Genomic DNA, 27,357 nt, shown 5'->3' on the forward strand with positions numbered 1-27,357 from the left:
TAATCCTGAAAGGCTTTTAATCCATCTATTGCCTCTGATTCTAACAGATGAATTTAATGCAACAATTTGCATTATCATATTCAGATTCTTCATTGTAACTATGTAGGGATGTTTTGGAGAGGCGTGACTGAATTTCACGAAAGAACTGTGTACAATGGTTGTTGAGGTGGTTGCATGCCAGGTAGATTTGTTGTGTTCATTAATACAAGGTGAAGCATTCTCTAACAAATGACTTTTCTCAAAACTCTGTTCCTGTTAGGTCCCTGTTACCAAAAAAACCCCACCCCTTTGCAAGTAGCAATTTAAGTATTGCCTGCTTACTGCTTACTGAGATAAGAATGAAGAACACATCTCTCACAAAATTAGGTTACTTTAAATTTTCTGATGCTTTCTTATCTTTAATCTTGTACTATGCTAGGGTTGAAATCAGAGTACAAAATTTCCAAGGAGAAAGGTTAGACAAGTTAATCATTCTTCTCTGTTTTTCTTATGATTATATTACATTTATTTATCCAGGCCTTCCTTAAAGCAGATAAAAATAATATCAACCACACCATACCATTACTTTTTTGAGTACCATTTAGCAATTATAGAATAATTCAGAATATTCCCTACTCATTGATGTCATGTGGGACTATGTCATTAATTATTGCCTTTTTTTCTGAATTGTTAAATGTAGGAGAAAATAGCAAAAGACCACATGTTATATGGTAAACTGAGTCAGAAGATCTGATAATTCATGGTATCCTATGATCCATACATTAGAGAGAATATAATTTCTGATTTAGTTGTTTTTAAGAATAGCAATAACAAAATGACTTTTCTATCTAAATTGCATGTTCGAAATGAAGAATGTTTTAGCAACAGGAATGGGATATATAAAAATAATTGAATCACAGTTTTTGAACTTCCTTGTGTTTCATTGCAAAGCATCTCTTTACTTATCAGCAGAGTAGAAGGTAGTAACAATCTCTTAATTTTTGCTCTGAAAAATAATTGACTTGCTGATTTAAAAATCTAGCCCTTGTCCTCTTAAATTGCTATAAGAAAGTCAACAAGCAATTCAGTGGAAAGTGTTGATCACAGATGTGCATATTTATTTTACTTTTAGGATGCATAACTGAGCTAAAAGACAACTTGCATTTGAAAATTGTTTTCTGTCTTGGGATTGTTTATGATAGAAATTATATTTTGGAAATGTTCTAAGGCTTGTTGTCCACTAAGATTTCCAGTTTCTAAGCAATGAGTTCCATCTTTGCTGCCGTTACAGAGCTTAATGTTTTCCAGTTTTTCAGCCTTTGCCAAGCGTAACTTAACTTGCTGACAAAAGTGCATGAGCAGCGCTCCTCTTTAATAGTCTGCTGTGTTGGTGCAGTAGAATGGGGTGACGGCAAGCTGTGAGCCACCATATGCACTTGGCAGTCATTGTCTGGTCTTTGTTCAGCCAACCTCTTAGTCTTGCCACCTATAAAGATAATGAATAAAACAAAGGCTTCAAATTAGCTGTTTAGTTTCAAGATGAAATTGGTAAACTTCAAGCATGTTGGGGTGGGCAACATAAAGGCAATAGAATTCCAGGGCCCTTAGTAATATAACTTAGAAGGAAATCAAAGCAAAATAGGATCCAAAATTAAAGTTAAAAAAAAATCCATTCACATTAACACTATAATATCAACCTAAAAATGTAACGTGTAAACTTTTCCTATCCTTACTTGCTATCTGATTCTTTCTAGCCCATATTTTCTGTGTTTATGGAACGATGTCAGCAGTCACCTTTCTTCTGACTTAAAATTGTACTTAAAACTATAAGAATCATGACTGAGACACTGTGTTGTCTATTGGGTTTTATCCAAATGAGTGTTTTGGGTAGGAATTTTTATTTTTAATGCAATCAAAAATTAGTATGTACTTCAGTTATTTACAAACATTTTAATCTCACTTTTAGCTACCAGAAAAAAATTAAAATGTGGCTTCCCAAATTATTAAAGAAATTAGCACAATACAGTTAATTATAATTGTTCATGGCTTTTTAGTATCATTTAGACAACAAACATTTGCTGCTAGGAAATAGGTGACTAGAAATAATCATGGTCATCTCAATATCATGGACAAGAAGGAAGAAGCTAAATGGTAAAACATTAGTTGATTTAGTTTGTGGCACCTTCACAGAATCAAGTGGCAGAGCTAGGTAAAAACTGGGTCCAGCTGGTATGTCAGAATAAGTTAGTACTAAAATACAGTGGCTTGGCTTGGTAGTATAAAACATGTTTTCCATTGTAGGAGCTAGCTTAGTTCAAGCTTATGCTGACCTGACAAGCAGACCATTTAAGTAAAACCACCTTGAAGTTCAATTTTCTTTACATGCATATTCATTCTTATATAAAAATCATGAGTAGAGAACCTTTTTCAGATTAGGAACTCATTTCAGTGTTCAACATAATGCTAGGTACTCTATCCTCAGAGGAGGGTGGGATAAGAGCAGAAAAATGAACAAGAAGCAACACTGAAGCCCATTATAATTTATATTGTTATAATAAATGCTGATACTGTTTTCATCGTCTTTGTTATGATTGTTACAATCACAGTATTATCAGTGGTAGCAACTGAGAGGCCTCTATGGTTGAACACAGAGTCTGTTAATATCTACAAGTCTATGATCTTTTCTACCAGCTGCCCTAATACTAGTAAGATCAGAGCAGTTGCATGTTTTAATGACTACACTGATGGAGACTGTGCAAGCATAGAGAATTGGAGAAATCTGCTGTTGGTTGCAAAACAAATAAGAGATTTACTTTTTAAAATGGTTATTTTGCCTACTGAGGGTTTCATGGTTTGGGTGATGACACTGTAATGTCACCTATAGGCAAAGAACCAGAATTTTACCCGAAAACAGGTATATTTTATTTTCTGGGGGGAAAAAATAGCAGGCAGATAGGTACTATGCCATTTAGCTAAATAAAAAAACTGGATTGTGCGCCCCACAAATGCTACATTAAAAGCCAACCTCTGTTTTATAGGATGCCCACTTTGTTACATTCATTTAAATTTCATAAAAGAGATCTCAGTGTACTAAATCCTGTACTGTCACAAAGTAAGACATACCAGTTTAGTTATGTAAAAGAATAAGTATTTTGCATTGTAGAAATTTGAAAGAAGAAGCTGGAAAACATTTCTGATTTGCAACACAGGTAGATACTGTAGTCCTCATTTATAAGTTAATAATTGCCTTATTAACTGAGCATTTCCAAATACGATGGTAATAACTGTTAGTATAAAATCATTTTCCAACCAGTGCATCATGCACTTGTGCCCAATTTCTTCTATTGACAACAACACACACCAGAACGAGAGTAATTTTGGCATCACTGCATGGGAGAACTTTATTTAAATGAGGCAGCAGCAACCAGTGATCTTTGCAGCATCTCTTTCTCTCAGTCACATGATTTTCTTAGCAACCTTGTCACTAGAATGGATTGTGGTTGCTAAATGAGGACTGCCTGTATTATAAATGCTTATTTAATTATGTAAGTAGCCAGCTTAATGGAATACTTAAATTACTTTTTTATTTTTATTTTCTGTATAGACTTCCTCTGAAAGAGAAGATTGTAATAACGATGAGCCTCCCAGAAAAATCATTCCCGAGAAGAATGCACTCAGGCAGGTATGAAATTGATTCAAACTCACAAACACCATCCACCTCTTTACTTGAAACAGCTAGGATTCTCTGACATATCTCTGAAAAGCTATAAAATAAAAATAGACATGATTTTGTTCCAGCTTTTTAATTTGAAACATTATGCTAATTTTGAAGAGATTCTGTATTCTTCAGAAGCTGACTTTTAGCAGCTAATCTATATCTAAGTAACCTATAATCTTTATAGAGCAGTCTGGGAGTTGTTCCCTGTGATCTTAACCTGGTTCAGTAATGTCTATAAAGCAGTCCCTTGTGTATTGGACAGATAAAATTGTAGTCATTTTATTTTCTGGTTTCACCTGGCAACAGTCTCCCATCTTATGTTTAACATAGCCATTCAGACTTCTGTAACCTATTTAACCTCTTAAAAATTCAAGTAAAATTCAAGTAAACAACTAATTAGCATTCAATTATTCAATATTAAAGGTACATCAGAGTAAAAAGTCACATATTTCTGGTCCCAGTTTGAATTCAATGAAAGGAAAGTTAAGTGATCCCAGTACACTCAGGTTATCTATAGTTATGCTATATCCTTAACCTTCAATTACTGTGTTACATACATAGCAAAGTAGTGTTTGGTGCCAACTACTAGCAGAGTACTATTGAGAAACTTCAGGATTGCATGAAAGTAAAATTATGATTTGACTAATGTTTGGAATAGTAAGGTTAATTTAATTTGATCTACAGTTTATGTCTTTGAGAGGCAGTGATCTAAGACAGGGGTCTCCAACCCCTGGCTATGGACTGGTATCTGTCTGTGGCTTGTTAGGAACTGGGCCACACAGCTGAAGGTGAATGGCAGGCAAGCGAATGAAACCAAAACCATTCCACCTGGTTCGTGGAAAAATTACCTTCCACAAAACTGGTCCCTAGTGCCAAAAAGGTTGGGGACTGCTGATCTAGGAGGAATAAAGAAGCATGTTCTTTTAGGGAAAATAATTCTACTTTCATCCAGGCCATAGATGGGATGTTTGTTGTGTTCTTTGCTCAGGACTCTGTTGCAATATAGAAAGAAGAGTGTTATGTCTGCACTACAACTATTAGTTAAATCAGGGACAATTTATATTATCAGCATATTTATGCTGTTCCTGTTGCAAATTTAATGGCAAAGATTATGTGGCAAACTGGATGTATTAACCTATGTGGAGAGTTAAAATACCTACATATTTGTCCTTTATAGTTTACAAATAATCACAGTATTCTTACTCCCAAATTAGAGATTTTAACTGTGCAATTGATGGTGCTAGAAGCTGAGAGCTCATAGATCATCTAACCCAAGCTAATCCAGCAATAACATGTTTTAAAAATATAATCAAAAACCCTGACTACCACATCAGCCCTGTAAAATATGTCTTTTTTCTTAACTATAGCTGTTTAAAATGTGGAGTCCTTAGTATTCTCTGAGTTTGTTTGTTTGCTTGCAGACATTTCATTACCCAACTAGGTAACATCAGTGCTCAGAGAGCACCAAAGTCTTCACAATTCAACCATAAGCTACATATAAAACAATAGCTCTTCAGTAAGATTAATGAATTAACCAAACCCTTCATCAAGTAAAATAATATTTCTCTTATATTGAAGAGTGATTAAATAATGTGGAAAGTCCTTACCGTTGACTGATCTACAATGATAAAGGCATTAATAATAGAGGAATTAGGTTAGTTATAAGGATCCTAGTGAACATTAACTTTGCTCTGGCAAGAATTATCATTGTTGAAAGATAGTATATGAGGGACTTCATTTTGACTGCTTTCATTTTCTCTTGAATAGAAGGAATAAAGAAGAGAAATAATTCGTTTAAAAGTAGAAGAAAATGTAGGTCTTTTGTGTGTGTGTGGGAGATTAGGGATAAAATTTGTATACACGCATGCAGCATATGATGTGTGTGTGTGTGTGTGTGTGAAGTTTTAGAAAACAATGACAAGGGGCCAAAGTTTTTGGCAACTATATTTAGCTAACAAACAAATGCTTTCTCTAGTAAGTTATAAATTAATTTTAATAGGCTGATCCAGATGGTCTGTTTGGAAAATGGATAGCTTGATTTGTTGAAAATTAAACTAAATTTATCTGTCTCATACTTCAAACTGAAGCTAGTGTGAAAAGAGTGCCCATTAGGTCCAGTGAATACAGATGGACCAGCAGGTCACACATGGGACTAATCTGATTCATTTTAAAAATAAATGTGTGAATTATTGAATGCAACTCCTGGTTTGAATCCTGTTTTATGTGTGTGTGTAGCCTTTTTGAAAGAGCTTCTCAAATGCTTCAGTGCCCCTTTTAACCTGTGTGTTTCTATTTTAAATTCAACATTCTTGCCAAAAACATAATTAGTTTTCAGTACCTATCGTTTAGTGTTAAATCTGAATGGTAGATTGATTAGGTCAAGCATTTATTATTTTAAGGGCTTTACCTCTCTGAAGAATTGAATCTTAGTAGCCTTGAAAGAGAGCTAGCCTTTAGAAGCCAATGAGGGGGAATCTCTCCAGGGACCTTTGAGCCTTTTGGCTTTGGGGTGTGTTAAACAGAGCCATGAATGAAGATTTGTAAATTTATTGCAATACCATCTGGGTTTTCTCTTTCTTTTTGCCAGGACCATATTGTTGTTGGATTGTAGCTGTCTATTGTGAAGTCACTCCCCAAGAGTCTGCCCTCCTACTCTAAAGGAAAGTGATGAATAGCAAAGGTCAACAGGCCTAGGTCACAGGGCAGCTGTCCAGGGCTGCCCTGAACTTGATTACTCTCCTGCCTTTTTGAAAAGATGGCTCAGCACAGGTTATTTAAGGAAAACTATTCTCCTTTGCTCAGATAGGGTATTAATGAAGTATCTTTTTCCTGACAAAACGTGCTCTGCAGGTGGAGGGAGTTTGGATATGGATATTCTTTGCAGAGAGGAAATTATGTCAAAAGGTGCCATGTGGGGGAAGTGCTGATAGCAGCATCATTGAAATGATATGCATGGCAGTTTTTGCGTTGAAGTGCACAGCTTCTAGACAGAGTAAAAGTGAAGCAACTATTCCTGACTCTTGTCAACTAAAATGGTTCTCCTTCCTTCTACACCAGCATTTCTCAATCTCAGCAACTTTTAGATGTATGGACTTCAGCTCCTAGAATTCCCTAGCCAGAATAACTATACCTTTCCATCACCATATTTTGGTAAGCCATTTCTTCAGTAGTTTTGCCTTGTGTTTTCTGGCTGCAATATTCAGAGGTTTTGGAGGACATACAAGGCTCTGATATATTGTGGGGGAAATAGAAAAACTGCTGAGCCCAGCCATAGGATGTTTACAATTTTGGGCAAAACAGTCTAAAAAGACGTCTCATAGTTACCTAAAATTGAATGAATATCTTTCAGGGAGGGAAAAATCAACATGATTGATTTAACCTGACCTTTAACATTAATAATGACCAGCAAGGTTTCTAAAAGTGTGTTCATAAAATAATCTATTTGTTTCCTGCACTCCCTCAATTAATAGCCTCTTTTGAGTTTTTTTCTTTTGTACTTGAAGAGTTAACTTATAAATTAAACAGGAATCCAAAGCTGCTGCCGAAGATATTATCTTGAAACATAAAGCCCACTTGTATTGACTTTTTACTTTAATACTAATCGTGTCTGTCAGATGTGCTGCTTTTCTGCCTTCCTCTCTTAAGGGAGAAAATGTCTAGCATTGCCTATTCTTCTGACCTTTTGTTTCTGTGTCCACTTACAGCCTACTGAACGTGCATAGTGATAAATAAAGCTGTGAACAGGACTCTCAACTCTTTGAAAACAGCATGCTGCCATCCCCTTAGTTATATTTCTTTAAGTGTTTACGTGTATGCTGAATTCTTTTCTCTTGTGTAGCTGGAACCCTGGGGCTTCAGAGCCATGAGAGAGGCCAAGAAGCTAACAAAGTATCTGTCCGCTTGTTAGCTTGTTCCATTCTTTTTTTTTCTTTTTCTTTTTTTAAAGACAAAGCAAAAATCACACACCACAAGATGAAACCCATCTGGCTTAAGGCATTACATTTTCCTCCCCCATCCACCTCTATAGACGAAGAGTTTCACCTGCAGTGAGGGCTTCCATTGATTAGGGAGGGTGCAGTAATTCAACTCTAGCCATCCACTTCAGTGATACTTTGCTGTCTTTAAAGGTGCTGACCCATTGAGTTAAACTGTCAAGAGGAGGATAAAAAAGGAGCTCTGTCCCAGGAGGTAACAGCTGCCAGGTTTTCAACACCTTGTGCACTGCTGGAGAAATGTCACCTATTGTAAATGGGAAGAAAAACGACTGCCTTAGTTGCCATCTTCCCTTTGAATGACTTAAGCTCAAAAATGAACAATTGGAACATTTGAAGATGAGCAAAACTTAAAGCAGGCCAGCAATGGAAGAAAAAGTGGATTGTGCAGGTTTTTATAGCCAAGATATGAGGCAGGGAAGGAATAGACCACCTATACATTAAGAATGCTATTTGAATCTGGCAAATTTTGCCAACAATAACAATCTGTTTAAAAAAAAAAGGTGCTTGAATCATAAATTAGCAGAATGTATTTTCTGCTCTTTGGAGGACAGTTCATTTTCAGATGGCTAAATACCATGGCCTTTCTCTTTTGTTTGACTGTTCTTGTTATTTCAGATTTTATTTTACAAGCAATTTTTTTTTCTCCTTGCTTTTGTCAATTGAACTTTTATCGAGTAACTTTCAGGGTGGGGGTAGGTTAAAATGGGAATAGATATTACTGCCCTTTTAAAAATGTGGAGGAAGTCTTGATTTTTTTTCTTTTTTATTAATTACTTTAATTGTGTGTAATTAGAAGGCTCATCTAGTCAAGAAAACTTTTGTTACAGAAATTGTTAAAATAATCCTTTCTATGTATTGTGCCTATGTACTGAGACAATTCTTCCCTCTAGTGGTAACATTAGGTTCTATGGGCTCCACAGCAAGAAAGATCTAATTGCAGTATTGTAAATAGAGCTTTGGGAATATTTCTGAAAAGAGTTTTGATTTATCTAGTTTATATTGTGCCTTGTCAAATGTGTGTGTCTTTTTTCTTTATGCCTTTATCTTTTTTAATATGGAGGTTGAATGTTGATGGTAGGCACAGAGAAGATGGTGTTTTACTAGTTTTTCCAACCAGTGGATGGAAAGGTTTGTTTGAAATTGATGGTGGAATGTTCTTTAATTGAGAGTGATGGGTTGAAGTTGAGTGGGACAGCTATGGAGAAGTGTTGGGAACAAACTCATGGCTTTCCAGCATTGAGGAGATGGGCCCTCAAGCAGGATGTCTGTCCCTGATTGCCCCTCTTATATTGTGTCCACCATTTTAAGTAGTGCAGCAAGCAGGGAGTTGTTGTGGCATCTGGGAGGCTGGCAGTTGGCGCATGCTGATTTCCAGCAGGAAGATTCAAGTTACTCTTCACAGTTCAGAACTTAACCAAGCTCCAACTGAGTAACACTGAGTTATTTAGGCATATCCTTGTCTGTTACCTGGGAAGTATTTGATCCTGTGACTGAAGAAGTGGACAGGATCCTCAAAACTGCTGACACTGGACTGGGAGATCCTTGTCACAATCATCCATGCCTTATTTACCTTGTGAGTGGATTATTGAAATAAGCTGTGCAGGGTCCCTTGAAGACCACTCAGAAACTACAGCTTATCCAAAATGCAGCAGTATAAACAATTATACTCCAAACACAATGAAAGCAGCCATATGCATTCTTAAACAGATGAATGATGGGCATAACTTGATGTGCACATATAACCCCTCTGCAAATTACTCCATTCAGTGTGTTTTCATCTACAATTGTCCTTCATGGGATACAGCCTACTTATCTGAGGGACCATTCTCCCCCCCCTCACCCATTCTTTTGGCCTCTATGATCTCACTTTGTGCATCATCTCTGAATCAGTGCCATCTGATGGGGATTAGGAAGTAGGGCTTCCCTATTGCAGTGCTGCCATCTGGAACAGCATACCCTTGGAGGTTTGAACAGGCCCAGCACTGCTATCCTTTAAACAAGACTTGAATACCTGGTTTTTCCCTCAGGTCCTGAGACGGTTTGAGGCATGTGCCTATCTGGATTGAGCTGTATTGGGATTTTACATTATGAATTTCTGTTCCCTCTCTCTTGATTAATTTATTTAGAGCCAGCATTCCTTTTGAGATATGATGTCTTAGAAATTTGAATTATAAATATTCTGGACTTTGGAAATAGTTTTAATCATAGATTTGGAAATATTAATTGCATGTTGAAATATGGATAATACTATGCAGCTCAACTTAATTTTCATTTATAATTGCATGGTTTATGTTTTTAAATTTACTATTTAATACTTTTGTAAGTCTCTTTGCAAAAAGTATTAAAACAATTAATGGAGGCTTCCTAAGGCCTTACTGTATATTGAAATGAAAATAGTATTCATGAATCTGTAGAAGTGATTTACATATAACTTCTCAAATCAGTTGAATTCTTCAGATTCTAATATATTTTTTTAACCATCTGGCAGTTCTGTTCCCAAATATTTCTTTAACAATCATGTTTCTAGAAATTGCAAGACAAGGTGAGCTGTTGTATTTTAGAGTTTTTAATTATATTTCTCTGATAAATCATGTACTTATTAATTGGGAGGGAAAACATTCTTACTGAACCTTAGGTTGCCACACCTGACAAAAATGAGGTTTTATTCACAGATGGTGATCTTTTGGATGAATTGCTTGGGAAATTAAATTTTCTTTAGACCATACAATTACAAAAGGTTTTGATTGGTTTAAATGGGAAGCTTGAAATCTCTCAGAGATTCAAGGGCTATTTTCTTTGACAATTAGCCTTACTTCACATTGGTATTAGAAGAATCTAACATAAGGACAGTTTTACACATCACTTAACTTATAATAATCTATGATTATATACAATAAAAGTGACAGACTGATACATAGTGATATCATTACATATACATTAAGAAAAACTTTGTAATCACTTCTGATTCTCTGAACATCCCTGTTTGTCACATTGATATTAGTATCTAGAAATGTACACAATTTATAAGTAACTTATGAGAATTTGAAAATGCTTGTCAATCAAAAAGCGGTAAAATGAAAATTGAATGTAATTTTTTATTGAAAAGAGATTCTTTTAGTGTAAAAAAAAAGAAAAGAAATATGGCCGCACAGAAAATGTTGGCCATATTTACAAATATCTGTAGAAACTCAAATTATAGTAAAACAAATACTTCATAAAATGTTCTATATTTTAGTCCATCTTTTTTGTTTATCATTTAAGTCCATATCAAAATACTCTGAACTGATGCAGTTATTTAAACCCACCACCCATAAATTGTGAATCTTCCAAGATGAGTAATTTTGACAATTAGTGCAGAGTTTATTCTTTGGTGTGTACCAGCAGAGATGGCAGTTTGGAAACAGATTAAGCTTCGTATCTCCTAGTCACCCTCATTGTATTCCTGCTCTTGACATGATTTGAAACAGCTGTGTATTTTCTTGATATTCTTTTCCATTAGTGTGTGTTTTGCTATAGGCTGCTTAACACTCATCTCAAACCGCCTTTGCAAGGTTAAAGGAATGTAGCTTGGTAACAAGTTTGTGTCATTTTAAATATATACCTCCTAGTAAATAAGGAGGAGTCTAACAATCAATCCCTTTTAGTGTGTTATATGTTTCACCTGACAACTAAACTCCTATTGATTAGCCATTACTTTGTTAGATAATCCTGTGTCATTGAAGCCACTGTAAAAATTAAACTCTTTAAAATGTTTTACCCTAGCAGCAGTGTGAAATTGAAAACTTGTTCAGAATTATAGCAAGCTTTCACCAAAAGGATAGCTTTCAACAAACTGGTTTATGCTTGCATTCTTTATATGCAGTATAAAACTGTATTGAAGTGCTCCAAGGCTATCTACCTCTGGCACAGAATCAGGCAAGTATTTCAAACACTGTTTCTAATGGCCCAGAAATGTTTTCTTTTGATGTTTGGGGAAGAGATACTTGAATAATTCAGTTTCCGAGCTTGAAGAATCAGAAGGCGTTATATAGTAAATTATTAGTCACCAGTTTAGTTTCCTACAGTATATGCAGATCTGAATCCATGCTGGAAAAGGATCTTGATAATCTAGGATCCCTTGAAATTGGAGTTGTGTCATCTTCTCTAAAAATTCTCTGAAAAGAAATATTAGAGACAGGGAGGAAGTTGTCTAACACTGTGACACCAAAACCTGGCTTCTTTAAGAGAGGGTGCATTATTGTTTCCCTTAAATTGTTATTCACACTCTCCCAAACTGACCACCACTACCCTGAGATGCCCGAAGAAGCCAGGAGGAATAGAGATCCAGTTCACAGGTAACAGAGTTTGTGCTGCTGAGAATACATGCTAAAGCAGACATCTCAAACTTGTGATGTCACGTGACATTGTGCGATATATCGGAACTGTTTTGCCATTGCCAGCAATGGAGTGGGTGCGGCTTCTGTGTGACGCGTCCGGCCTGCGGGCCGGCAGTTTGACACCCCTGGGCTAAAGGAAAAATGGAAAATCAAATGAAACCCCCAAATTAAAATATTATTTTAAAATGTGTGTCTGCATGCTTGCCCTTTAAGTCAGTGTTGACTCCTGGCAATTGTCTGGACCAAGTCCCTGCAATTTTCTTAGCAAGGTTCTTTGGATTGGTTTGCCATTATCATCAATAAGGAAAAGCAGAAATAGTTTATGTAGCCATGCTTTGTGTTGTTTAAAAGGAAACAGGAAGAAATTAAATCCATTGTGGGATGACTTTAAATGGACTGTGCACTTAGTTTCTTAATTTGGATGTTCAGCAGACAGATTCTCTTTGTAGCTGCTGGGTTTTGCTGCTTTGAATGAGAGGTGATATGCTCTATTTTGTTTTTGCTTACATACATGATAATTGATTGTATTTTTCTGTAACTAATTGGCTTAACATTTTTAAATGAAAAGATGTCTTCAAAGTAAGTAAATAATAAAGGGAGGAGTTGTAAAAAAGCATCTAAATGAAAATAGAGAATGTCTTCTTCCATCTTTATTTTCAGTGAACATTGAAGATACATGTGTTTAGGTTAGTGGAAAGTATTTGTGCCTTAAACAAACAAACGAACAAAAATTAGGCCTGGGTCTTTCTTTAAACCCCTACTTAAAGAAAATCTGTGGAAAATCTAGAGAATTTGGGGCTATAAAATTTATCACTATCATCCATTCTGATGAAACAATTGTCCAAACAGTCATTCAAACAAATACAATATCATTCCAAAAAGATGTTGCCTTTTTAGTATCTAATTTTTTTTGGTGTTTTAAAGATGAGAGCAGACTAAGAACTTTATTTTAATATTGGATACCTTTTGCTTCATCAATAAACTACTCAGTTTATATTATTTATTTATTTATATCCCCCCCTTATTATTTTTACAAACAATTGAACTCCGTGAACATGTCCAACACACCTTCCTTCTCCTGTGCCTGACCATATAGTCTGTATGAACATATTTTGTGTTCTGTATTCAGACTCATTGTCCATAATCTTAGACCTCAGTCCTATATCATATGCAGTGCAACGTCCTGGTTAAGTATATGAAAGGAATACAGGTGGTCTTTATTTAGGAACCATTTGTTCAGTGACCATTTGAAGTCATGACAGTGCTGAACAAGGGGGATTTAGGGCCAGTCGTAATTGCAGCCACTGCAGTTCCCCATAGTCTCATGACCATAATTCTGGTGCTTGGCAACTGGCTCGCAATTATGACATTGCAGCATCCTGCAGTAATGTTCTCACCATTTGCAAACTTGGCTGCTGACATCTGATGAACAAAGTCAAGGGGAAACCAGCAAGAAGTGACAAACGGCGATCATGTGACTGTGCGATATTGTGACTGTGCAGGATTCACCTAAAAGTGGCAGCCTGGGACTGCCAAAATGGCTGCCGTAAGTTGCAGTGATCACAGGACATCTCACTGCACAACCATGCTATTTAGCCAAAGAGTTCTCACGTTTCAATTACCAATGGTAATTGAGGACTACTGTGGGTAAGCTGAAGTATATTTTGGCATCAAATATCTTTAAGATAAGAGCAGTGGTTGCACAGTGGTTAGAATGCCTATAGCCAGGAGTTCCATCCTGATTGGCTAAAGTTAACTCAGCCTTCCACCATTCTGAGGTTGGTAAAATGACCCAGATTATTGGAGGCAATTACTGTGCTGACATTGTAAGCCGTTCAGAGAGTGCTGTAAAACACTATGGAGCAGTATATAAGTCTAAGTGCTAAGTGACCATGGCCCAATATCATCTGTGATCTTTCATACTTGAGGATTGATATGAACTTTGTTTAGCACCTTAAACACTGTTCCAGTTAAATTTCTTAATCACTAAATCACACTGTTTAGAGGTATTTTGTGCTTTTTTTCTGAGTTTTTAACTCAAAACAAATTTGCAAATAATATTTCACAATATTTTATTGTAAGGCCCTTCAAGGAATACATACTTTTCAAGAAATACATGTTTAATATGTTGTATCTTTATTTTTGTCACTTTTTCCCTATCTTCACAGGCCTATAACAGCTGTACCAGACTTTGCTTAAATCAAGACACAGTGTGCTTAGGTACTACGATGAAGACTGAAAGCTGTGTGACTAAAGTAAGTAAAACTTTGACTGTGTACCCTTGTGGGCATTTGGCATCCTACCTATAATCCCTTGGCTTTGATGCCCTTTTTTAGCATTAGTTCTAAGAATACTCCCCTCTTCATTTCAGAAAGCTGAAAAATAAAGAGATGAAAAGCCCAAGTGTATATAAAATATTTTGTAGGCCAGTTTAACAAAATATATCCTAGAGGTTCTACTTGGTGCGTTTTAGCATGGGTCATATTTTTTATGTGTTGGTTTCATTTATTTTTCTCCTGCCTTCTTGTAAAGAAAGTACCCATGTTTGATTTAAACAGGTAATCCTAGAATCTAAATGCCTCTATCATCTTCTATTTTCTAAAGTAAAGTTTGTATATAGAAGTTTAAATGGTGAGCATGTCATACTCTCATGCCCCCTCTGCTGGCCACCATCATATAATAAAAAGTGAGATTTACTTGTATTCCCTTCCCTTTGGATATTTCTGTTAACAAGATAAAGGGGAAGTTAGAAGAACTCTGTGATGTTAAAATTGCCATATAATGCTAAATGGGTAATGTGTCCTTTTATATTTCCACTTCAGAAAAAGCATTCTAGACAAAATGTGTACCTTGCCTTAGCTTTCCTTGTAACCAAATATAACTGTTGTAAAATAAGAACCAGGTCTGAGGAATTGTGAATGACTGGAATGTGCATGCACTTTCCCCTTGCTTGAGCTTCATGTTTCCATTAGAAGAAAGTTTAGGGTAGCTCTGCAAGATTCAGTGCATACAGCTCTAGGTTAGCATTTATAGATGCTCCCCACCTCTTCCAACCACAAGGTAAATTTTGATAGGAAAATTAGCACCTTATTAAATAGAATTTATTTTTGTAATGTATGTCTTCCATAATGAGCATGTTAAATCTGTATAAACCTCCTAGGCAAGATCTCTTAAACATAACTGGAAGAGGTAGTCCTTGTTACCGGCAGCTTCATTATCCATAGTTTCACTTATCTACAGTTGGTAATTACATGATGAGGCTCTATCTGAGCATTAGAGAAATGATTCCATCTTCTACAAATGGGGGATTCTTTCTTGTAATTACCACAGTATTACCTTCTGCTTGAAAATTCCCTCTAAAAATTTGGTTTTAGTTTCACCCTGGGAGTATGAGAAAGCTGGGCAATATGCAGTTTGTTCAGCAGTAGGTTTTTCTGTTCAGAGCTCATTGGCTTGACCGGAACTTGCAAGTGGCTAGTAGAGAAACATGAGGCAAATATGATTGGGGTTTGGTTTTTTTTTGCAGCACCTATGAAAGTGTACTTATAGAAATTAGACCTCTGTTCATTCTGCTTAAAATCTTTGGGACCATCCGTGAGAAAAAAAGCGAATAATAACAAAAAATAATGAGAAAACCCTGGTGTCAAATTAAATATATATTCTTTTCTAGCACTGTATCACTAAGATTTTTATAGTTGGCTGCGTGTTTTGGTGTATGAATTAATCGGTTTTGCTAGATTTTATGAAGGATTACACTGTGTGTGTGTGTGTGTGTGTAACATATATGACTCAAAACCTTTTTTGTTTTTAGACCATATATTTTTGAATACTAAATAAACAAATTTGCACAGTTTAGGAAATATGAATATGCACGTAGACAGGGTCTTTTTGTATTATCCTATTCAAATGGAAACGTAAAGCTTTTATATCCTCACTTTGTTCAGAAGAAGCTGTTTTCTTTTATTTCCATGAACATTATCTTGTCCTTCTATGGACTCATCCATATAATTAGCTTACCATATTGTAAAAACAGCCCACTTACTATTCACTAAGGATATGTTCTCTCAGTGAAGCCACAGCCCCATTGCCAGCCAATTGCTGAGACAGACTGAAGTTGATAGAGTTGTTTCTACAAGAATCAAGAATTATCCATTCTGTATTATTATTATTATTATTATTATTATTATTATTATTATTATTATTATTATTATTATTATTATTATTATTATTATTATTATTTATATACCGCCCTATCTCCCTTACGGGACTCAGGGAGGTGAACAGGCGATAATAAAAATCACAATAAATATTAAATAAAAAGCCTGCTCTAAAATACCCCATATAAAAGCCCCTACCAAAACACAATCAAAACTACGCCAGGCTGGCCGCATGGAATAGATGGGTTTTCAAGGCTCGGTGAAAGAGGCGCAGGTCCGCAGTTGTACGTAGGTCGGGGGGTAGGTCATTCCAGAGGGCAGGAGCTGCCACAGAGAAGGCTCTCCCCCTGGGGGTTGCCAGCTGGCATTGACTGGCCGACGGCACCCTTAGGAGGCCCTCTCTGTGGGAGCGGACTGGTCGAAGGGAGGTATTTGGTAGGAGGCGGTCTTGCAAATACCTAGGTCCATTGCCATGGAGCGCTTTAAAGGTTGTTACTAATACCTTGAAGCGCACCCGGAAGGCCACAGGCAGCCAGTGCAGCTCACGCAGGAGAGGTGTTACATGGGAGTATCTAGAGGCCCCCAAAATCCCCCGTGCGGCCGCATTCTGAACTAGCTGGAGCCTCTAGGTGCACCTCAAGGGGAGCCCCATGTAGAGAGCATTGCAATAGTCCAGGCGGGAAACAACGAGGGCTTGAGTGACCGTGCGTAGAGCGTCACGATCCAGAAAGGGGCGCAGCTGGCGTATCAGGCGAGCCTGATGAAAAGCCCCCCTGGCCACGGCCATCACATGATCGTCTAAAGACAGCCGAGCATCCAGGAGGACGCCCAGGTTGCGGGCCCTCTCCGCGGGGGCTAATGACTCGCCCCCGATAGCCAGAGATGGAGCCAACTGGCTATGTCGTGATGCCGGAAACCACAGCCACTCGGTCTTGGACGGGTTGAGTCGAAGCCTGTTCCTCCCCATCCAGACTCGCATGGCCTCCAGGCACCGGGACATCACTTCCGCGGCATCGTTGGGGTGGTCCGGGGTGGAGATGTACAGCTGGGTGTCATCTGCGTACTGATGAAACTCCACCCCGAAACCACGGATGATCTCATCCAGTGGCTTCATATAAATGTTGAACAGGAGAGGCGAGAGGACCGACCCCTGTGGTACCCCACAAGTGAGGCGCCTCGAGGTCGACCTCTGCCCCCCTGCCAACACAAATTGGGACCGGTCCGAGAGGTAGGAGGAGAACCACCGTAAAACGGTGCCCCCCAACCCCCCTAATCAGTGCAACAAGATACCATGGTCGATGGTATCAAAAGCCGCTGAGAGGTCTAACAGGACCTCTTGTGTATTAACAAAAGACTTCTCCTGCAGACATTGTAGGTTGCATAGAGGAAGAGCCTTTGGAGGTCAGTGATAGTCCAATTGGGATTACACCCTCTTGTCTTGCTGCTGGAGATTTAAAGCTTATTTTGCTGACTGCCAAAAGGACTAGACATTTCATTTTGGCAATCTGTTCTCCTCTTCTTCCTCCTCCACCTCCTCTATCCAGAAGGTTAGGTATGCTTTGATGGATATAGAGGTGGCTGTGCTTCTATTGCAGTAACTAACCTTTTTTTTTTTTTTTGAAATCTGGAAATGAGGAAACCTACCACCTTTAGCTTTGAAAAGAAAAGTTCAGCAAGCAAATTGGATGGAGGATTTGAAGGGACGGATCTTCCTGGACATTTGGATGTTCTCCAGCAGTATTGCTGGCTTTCTTAGTATATATAGAGTTTATAATAATTGTGGAGTCCTTGGTGCTCTCTGAGTTTGGTTGCTTGCTTGCAGACGTTTCATTACCCAAGTAGGTAACATTATCAATGCTATCAACTATATAGTTAGTGCCCTTTTTATATTCAGTAGCTTGTCCTGCTAGTGTTGGCGATGATGTGGTTTCTTTTTTGGTAGTTTCATGATTAGGTTATTGGTTTTTGCTTGATTGTCTGGTGTTAATTCCTGCATCACTGCATGTTGGTTGCTAGAGAAGATGTAGTCTGGTCTTTTTGTTTCTTTCTTAGCTTTTTTAATTGTCTCTTGGTGTATCTTCCTGCTAGCTACCAACAAGCAAAGTGACTGGGGAAGCTGACAGGAAGTCCCAGGCATCTTGCAAGCAGGTTGGTGGGTGATTTAGGGCTGCTCCCAGATGTGCGAGGGTATATATCTTGGTGATGGGCTGGTGTAGCACAGTGTGAGTGTGGAAAGCTTGGGCTGGTTTGAGGGTGCAGGAAGGTCCAGTGTAAGCATTGTGTGATTTGGAGTGCCTGCTGCAGCAGGCAGGAGGATATATGAGGGGGAAGCCAGGAAGGAAGATTGTGAATGGGGATCACATGACTGCTGGATACTGCAACCACCATAAGTTAAACTGGTTGACAAGTGTCCAGTTTGCAATCATGTGATTATGGGGATGCTGAGATGACCAGAAGTTTGAGCACTAGTCTTAAGTACCACTCATTTAGCACCATTATAACTTCAAACGGCCACTGAACAAGTGGTCATTAATCAAGGACTACCTGTATGAATATTATAATGATATATAACAGGGGTGTCAAACTCACCGCGTCACGTGACATGTCGCGACATATCGCACTGTTTTCCCCTTGCCAGAGCTGGGGTGGGTGTGGCTTCCGCGTGACGCATCCAGCCCACGGGCCGGCAGTTTGACACCCCTGCTATATAAGGAAGAACTAAATTGCTATGTGCCTTGTAAGAGCTCAGAAACAAACTACCATAACTTGTGAAAGCTATGTCAACTTCAGATGGGTTTTAAGCTGGTTTCTAATAATTGATGTGTACCTATAAATTGCTAAAAAAATTCCAGCATATTTGGAACATAGATCACCATCAACTATAGAATGGTACAATCGATGTGACCAGGAATGTGAACAAGTATTTTAATAAGGTTTGTTTAACTGTTGTCTCATTTCTAGTATTTCAATTACTGATAGGTAATTCTAAGATTGGTCCAATAAGTTTAGTGAGACATCTTCACAACTTTTACTTGAGCTCAAGGACATTAATGTATTGCTTTAATGAGGCTTATTGAAAGTCCCATTTGGAGGTGCAGAATATTCAAAAAGGAAAGTTCCAGGAAACACAGGAATCCTGAGACAGAAATAAATTTATTTCCATAGTGGTTTGAATTTCTTTAGGACTAAAGCTATTGCTCCCTGCCTATTCAATTGTCCTGTTCTGATTTGGGAAATTATGCTTTGTTTCAGTGGTATTTCTCCTAGTTGCTGTTTCAAAGGGGCTAGGAGATCAAATGATAATATTCCTATCTAGATTTTTTTTTTTTACATATTGGTAGACTACATGCACCCTATATAACTGCACAATCTCTACAAACTCTATAGTGAGCAATTAGTTGGCTTAGGAGATAAAAAGATGTAATAGAATAGTTTAGAATAGGGTGTACAGCAGACATATCAAACTCGTGACGTCACGCGACGTCGTGCAACGTACCGGAGCTTTTTTGCCATTGCCGGCAATGGGGTGGGCACGGCTCTGGTATGTTGAAACCGGCCCGTGGGCCGGCAGTTTGACACCTCTGGTGTACAGTATTTGAAAATTTTAAGTTTGTGAAATGCATTAATGATCTTGAATCAAAAACCTTAATTTTGCACATGAGATTTGTTGAGCATCTCTGTTCCTATTGGGAATCTCTCTAAAGGCATTCTGTCAATACAGTTATAGTGAAAGACCATTTATGCATTGTGACCTTTCTGTATTCAATACTATTTCTCATTGTTTTTTCTATCAGTTTAGTAGACTCTGCACTTCATCCACATTAATGTTTTCTTTGTAATGATGGTTGAACACATGGCTAATGCTGCCTTCTAGGAATTGTTGCATTTCTATTTTGCCCAGATTTGGGGTTTGAACAGAGGAATTAAAAATCTATGTTTCTTATACATCTTTCCTCTTGAAAAAGAATGTCAATAAATATTTTAGAGTGAAAATGCACATTTATTAACTGAAAATATGTCCAAAGGAGAAGTATGAAATTTACTCAAATATTCTACAACCATGAGACACAATTAGTATATTGAACAATTTTTTATTATTTTTATGAGGTCAACATCACAAGATTATTCTGTACTAATCTGAAATACTTTTCACTTTCTTCACTCATAGCATTTGTCAAAATTATTTGAAAATGGGTTGAAGCAAAAATATTGACATTCTTGCACCCTTTACCCAAATCACATTTTTTCCAGATTTTGATAGACGACATATTTTATTTATTTCCAAAATTATATCCACAGGAAACAAGCTGTTTAAATTCAGATTATGCTGAATCAAAATAGTGCTGGTGTGAGAAGCAACGTGCTGTTTTATGAGCGTGGAGTCCCTTTTCTCATAACTGATTGATAGTAAATATTTTCCTGAAGAGTTATTGCCAGCTATGAACAGTGCAACTGTTTCACTGGTGGTTTTTTTTTTCCTTAGTACTTGCTGTACCAGCCATTGTCTGTAATTAAGATCTACAATTCACAATGCAGACGTTTGCACTTCCTCTGGGTCTAAGCTATTTATAAGATATTTCAGCTGTTCCGAGTTTCTTTTTGAGTGTTAAACTACATTTTAACAGGCATATTTAGTCTCCGTGATACCCACACAGCATACCAAATGCCTTTATTTGTGTTTTGGAAGCTACTTTTTGTATGTTGGATTCATATGAATTAAATAATGGTATATCTTTTTACTTCCACAAATTATGGTGCCTCTGCAATTCTCTTTTTAGACAGAGTCATTTTAAATTCAGGGCCTGATAGTTACTGTATAGTCAGTAATATTTGCACTGAATTAACAAATGAGGAATCAAAATAATGAGCTTGATAAATATTCCAATTTATATGATTAGATATAGAGATTAGAAATCTTAGGAAATTCTGTATCCTTTGCTGCTGAAATAAGCAAATGAGCAAATAAGAAATCTGCGTAAGTATAGAAGTGTAAATGTTCGTTTCTGCATATATTTGAGAAACAAACATGATGAAAAATCTGGTTCTCATGCATGTTCTAGTAGTAGCAGGTTCTTGTTGTGTTAAGACCATTGATTCCACAATCTGGATTTAAATTTCGCTTGAGCTGTGTAATCACTAAATAGTAGCAGTGTGTTGTTAGAAGTTTCTTTCAGTTTTCCCTCTGTGAAATGGGAAGAATAATGGCACACTTCATAGAAATGTAATGAATATTATCTTCTTGGATATAATGGAATCATATTAAAACTAGGAGTGACCATTTTGGACAACAGCCAGAGACCACAACAATATCGGACCTAGATGATAAGGCAAAAGAATTTTATGACTAAAACTCTTTTCTGCTTTTGCTTAACCATTTTGGCTAAACTGAAAATTAATTTACATTCATTTGGGTCAGCACAGAAAAGCTCTTGTGTCTTTGTCCCCAGGAGCGGCAATAATGAGGAGCCAGTTCTTCATCAGGCGTGTACTGCAGCATTGCCTGCTGATGCATGCCAGATCTCACACATACACACACAGGGATCACGTGACCACTCCAAAAGTCAAACGATCAATTCGCCTCGTTTTGGCTCTGTAGTTAATGCACAAACAGTGCGATCTGCAGGGCTGTAATTGCATTGTTAGGGCCAAGGAACAAGCCTGTGCCTTTTCAGCAGACAGCTGGCAGGGAGAGAGGCATGTTGTTAGGAAAGAGAGAGGCAAGGCAAATAAAATTACTGCTAACGCTCAGAGATCGGCAGGAGTCCTACTTGCCTAATCTTACCGGTGGGAGCAAGCGGCTGTTGTAATCCAATTATAGCAGCATAAGCAATTTGTTAGACACTCCGCATAATGTAACAATTTCCCAATAAACTCTGACTTGTAATAACGTCGGCAAGAGCCCACATAAATCTGCCCGAATGGTGGGGGCTGGAGCATTCGGCTGGGGGCTTGTAATTTGTGCCATCAGCACGTTTCTCTGACTGTGGCACAGCACACCATTTTCCATGCAAGAATTCTGAAGAGCAAAACCTGACTAAGGTTCTCTCAAAGGAGGCTAATGCAGAGAGAAGGGCAATACAGCTTAGGGAATCCTACGGTCCTTATTTGTTCAGAATGGCAAATAAGGTAAATTACTTTAAAAATTATTTAAAAAGCAACAGCAAAAAGATGGAGCACTTTCTTGTTTCTTTAAAATTAGGGAATAATGGTTGACAAGGCAGTTTGCTATATTCTTCTGAAAACAATTTAAAATGTAATAAGTCCTTCATAAGTAAGCCAACAAGCCAAGATGGACCAAGGACATGAATTTCCTAATTCTTTTCTTTTGTTGTTTTTAACCATGCATAGATCCATCAATGGAACTGTTAACTTTCCATTTTCTCATTAGATTTCACTTTTTAGCTCAATATTGTGCATCCCTGCTGTTCTTCCCAGGCCTCTGAATAGATAATTGAATTTAGTTATTTGTGTAGTATTTGTCTGCTATGTCCTGTTTGGTCTGTTACAATAAGGACAAGACGGTTACTAAAATTGGCATGCTTGGCATGTACAATTTTTTGCTTTGCTTGAGCATCCATATTTGTTGGTTATGGAAGTCCATCAACCAAACTGGTTTCAAAAGCATTTTGAGAAGCTAGAGGAGACTAGAGTACAACAGAAAATGATATCATGAGAAAAAGAGCATTTTTCTCCTTTAACTTCTGAGGATCTTTTTGAATTGGATAGCATGGTATCTTCTTTGAAAGAAGGTCCAAGTTGCTCCCTTCTTGAATCAGAAATCTTTTGGGTATTCAGACAAAACACTGGAGCTTGGGAGCACTTTGAGAAAATGTCAGACAATTATTAATATTTCTTATGTCTTCTCTGGTGCTCAGATACTGCTTCATTAGGTATCAAGTGTATCTTTTTTTTTTTGCTGTGTGTTATTCAATTTAAAAGAACAGTTGAATGAATCCTTAAACAAAAAGGTTTACAGCCCTCAGGTTTGGTACAGATTGACATCTAGATGCAGGCTGAACTGAAACATTTTCATTGTTCCTAGTCAGCTGTACATATCGTGATGCCAATTAACTATGTCAGAGCAGCAATTTTTCTACTGCTCCTTGGATTAGCATAATAAATATTTTCTTTCAACTAAAGGCACTCTCTGTTTGGGGAAAGACGCTATTTTAGCTTGCTGAAGCTACACATCAATAAGCTGCAGTGTCTTAATAAAGCCACTCAGTGCCTAGGTTTAACTAATGACTGATTTTCATGGCTTTGACAGTGAGCTGTGTGCGTTATTTTCTCCTGATATTGTAAAAATAATGAGAGCAAATTAGAACAATCAGTTTACACAGATAGCTCCTGATTGGAGGTGAAAGGCAATATGGCAGCAAGTAATCTATCTTCGGACTCCTGTCACATTAACTTCAACAGCATGGAAAAGATCAGGCGGAGCAATCGGGGATCTTGCCCAATCGGAACACTGAAATTAATGAGAAGAGCATTGTTCTGTGATCAACCTTTTAATTAGCAAGATGGGAGACAGAGGGAATGATGACGCCTGAAGCACAGCTGCGCAATGATAGCCTTGCTTCCTGCAAAAGGGGGAGGGAAAAACATGCATTGTAAATTACTCTGCTCTCAGCTTCTCGCCCAGAAGCAGTATAGCTTTGTTTTGAATCTTTTTTTTAAAGAGCTCTGCAAATAATGCTTCCACTAGATTTGTGTAAACAAAGCTTTTCCTAATAGTACCTCATTAATTTGTTTAAGGGTAATATGCTTTGATTTTAAAAGTTTTTATGTATTTCTTAGTTGGAGATATAATTATTTTGCTTAATCTGGCTTTTGTGCCCCTTTTGCTTTACAGTGGTTTATAGTAACAGAGGGTTTAAAAAAAAAATCAAAAGAGTAATATGCTGTGTGACAACCTGAGAAGAGTAAATAGAATTTGACATTGGCATTTGGCAGGTCCAGCCTTCTGTACATTTTATCTTTCCATGCTACCAGTATTTAGGTAGTAACTTCCAGTCCCCAAATCTCATTTAGGAGTTACAAAAAAAAAAAGGAATGAAATGAAAAAGAGAATGAAATTCAGACACATGTAATATATCAGGAATTTGAAATAATACTAATTGAAATTATCTCTGTCATTAATCTTTGATAAGTCATTTAAATATCCTCCCGAAACATACTATTTCAAATACATTGTTTTTGTTTTATTTCTACTAACTATTCCACATTCTTATTCTAAACTGGAATTTCAATCATACAAAGCAGTGCCTGATTTTTTAAAACTGGAATCTTTGTTAATTGTGGACATTGAACTGAATCATTAGAGAACATACTAAATGTACTAATTGTGGAAATACTAAATTAAATATGTAACTGGATTGTATCCTTCAGAAATACATTAGTTACCTAATTACTTGGACAAAACATTGCGAGAAATAATTGTTAAATTTGATTTGTGTAATTATGTCTCTTTAAGAGACTTTTAAAAAATGCAAAAATATTCTTAAGGTTGCCTAGTAGAAACCAGCCTCATAAAGACAGCTGGTTTTTCAGCTGCTTCTCTGTGGATAATTTTCTTTTAACTTTTTAATATCTTGGGAGTTCATGAGAGAAAGATTCTTAACTGTAATCATACAAATATTTGATTAATATTCACAAATAACTTTATTTGGATGAAGCCTTAATCAGTTTTACAAATACATGGTGAAATACATTAACTCATGGCATACCGGTATTAAAGTTGCATTTGGGATTCCTACGATAATATGTTTATACAGTCACTGTTCATCATGTGAGTTCTTCATGATGAAGGGAATTATTTACAGTTTCAAGGATTAGAGCTGAACTGTTCTTTTTTCAAGTTTTTAAAGGCTTTTTTTAAAACAATTTAAAAAAAAAAAAAAAGCCCTGTCATTTGATCCAGCCTGCTGGGGGGAGGATTATTCTTTGAAAAACTTAGTATAGTTGTTGCATCTGTATATATTTGTGGGGCAGTGAAAAATCTCTGGAAAAAAATTCTTTCTAATGGAAGTGATATATGTATTTATTTTTGTTAGTAAGTATATTAAGACTGAGAAGTATAGTATGCTTGTATTTCTTCTCCATCCTTAAGAATTTCTTTGCAGTTTTAGTTGCCAGTGCATATAAACATCTTGCTCACTACAATTTGAGTTTGAGAAGAAAATAATTTCTTTTTTTTTAAAAAAATTTTTTTCTGTGATTACCAAACAGGATGTGTTTGATTCATGTGATTCTGCTATTTTGATTTAGGAGGGTTTTTTTAGAAAGCTTTCTGCCTTTTATAACTTTCTGCTAAACTAATATCCTATTTAACAGTCCAATTTAGCAATTCCCAATTTGCTAGGGGACAGTGAACACATTTGGAATTTTAAAATATGCTATGAACAGTTTCACAGAGTGACTACCCATTTATCATATGGGCATACTTTCAAATTGCAACCCCCCCCATGTTTATTTTCAAATAATGCTTTGAGAATACACGTGGGCCACAATAATGATTATGCTTTGAAGACAATGCTTTATTTTGCCAAATGCTGCTATTCCCCTGATTTATTTTTTAAAATATTAAATGAAATAAAGAATGGAGCTTGTTGGAACAAAACTGTATCTAGAAGCACCACATTCAGGGATCATGGTTGATATTTTTTCCCCTCTAAGTTTTCTTTTCTCAATAGAAATTTGTGAATTAATGTTATCTCCAGTTTCTAGCTACTATTAATTAGTTCTGCAATTTCAAATCAAGAAATTCAAATGTTTTAATGGTTGCTTAACAGCTCTGTATTACTTAAGGTTAATGTCTATGAATGGCTGAGCTCTAATTTTAGTATAAACTGCACTATATAGCAACATAGCATTCTACTAAAAACAACTTAAATTGTGTGTTTATATTGTGTAGTATAAGAAAGTTTTTCCTCTGCAATCTGTCACTTAAAGACAGATGTCTCACCACTTTAAAGTGGACACTGAACAGCTGCTTTGCAACTTTCATAATTAAATAAGCTTAGCAGCATTTTTATTTTGATCCATCCACGAGAGCAGTATTTCATAAATTTTCATGAGAAACCATAATGTCAAATCATCAAACTAAAATTTCTGTGGTATTATATATTCTTCTCCTTTTCACCTAATTTGGGACCACTGATCAGTTAAGATACACAGCATGTCTATTATGTATGGTGCCATACACTAAGTAAATAAATATGGTTAGAACATAGGGCTTATGCATTGTCCCATTCTTGAAACATTCTACAATTTTTAAACTTGTAAAGCAAAAATGGGAAGAAAAAGACACTTTATTTAAAATACACCTTACAAAAATATCTTCTAAAATTACTTTTAATTTCATTCATTTTCAATATGGAATTATGGACGCTGTGCATCTTAAAAGATTCTTTTACAACAGTCGGTAGTCTTGGTGCTTCAACATATACACACTGTAGGGTGAGTTTAGCAGTTTCATTTCTTAATTTCTTGCTTTTGTAGGTTTGAATCAGCCGCATAGTATGTTAATAAAGAGTAAGAAAGGAGTTCAATTTATACTGGTCATTAAGGATCCCTTGGTGCTTATCGCAAGAGTGAGGTTATTAACCCTGATGTTCTTCTGGCCAAATTCAACTGTGATGATTACATTCTGAGACCTAAATTACTTTTGTAGTTTCCACTAGAGAGATTGACTTTTGCAGTTGTTCCTGGAGAGAATGACTTCTAAAATTTCTCTCTAGCAAAGTAATTGTGTCAGACCCAAGAAGTGATTGCACCTTAGTTGAAGTGGCCTTTGTTCTTGATCATTTATATGTCATTTTGTTTTATAAATTATGATTTTTTAAATGATTAGACTATTAAAATTTAAGCCCAGTTACTAATACTCTCCAGCATGCTATCTAGTAAATCCATTCTTGAGAGGAAACTCCAGACCCTGGGCGCTATCTAACAAAATGAAATTCAATGATGAAAAAAGTAAGGTTCTACATTTAGGCAAGAAAAACCAAATGTACAGGTATAGTATAGGGGGTACCTTGCTCAATAGTAGTAACTGTGAGAGGGATCTCGGAGTCCTAGTGGACAATCACTTAAATATGAGCCAGCAGTGTGCTGCAGCTGCCAAAAAAGCCAAC

The 27,357-nt window shown here is 36.7% G+C and overlaps 1 protein-coding gene across 1 annotated transcript in view; it reads left to right on the forward strand.

Annotated features, from left to right (window-relative positions):
- The window catches only part of BTRC (beta-transducin repeat containing E3 ubiquitin protein ligase), a 160,466-nt gene that overhangs the window by 68,654 nt on the left and 64,455 nt on the right, over positions 1-27,357 (forward strand). Inside the window, exons 4-5 of the mRNA XM_015813435.1 lie at positions 3,584-3,661; positions 14,237-14,323. Of these exons, the coding sequence (XP_015668921.1) occupies positions 3,584-3,661; positions 14,237-14,323 (165 nt within the window). The remainder of the gene's footprint in view (positions 1-3,583; positions 3,662-14,236; positions 14,324-27,357) is intronic.

The sequence above is a fragment of the Protobothrops mucrosquamatus genome, unplaced genomic scaffold, assembly GCF_001527695.2.
Source record: "Protobothrops mucrosquamatus isolate PMUCROS unplaced genomic scaffold, P.Mucros_1.0 scaffold156, whole genome shotgun sequence".
In the NCBI taxonomy this organism is placed as follows: Eukaryota; Metazoa; Chordata; class Lepidosauria; order Squamata; family Viperidae; genus Protobothrops; species Protobothrops mucrosquamatus.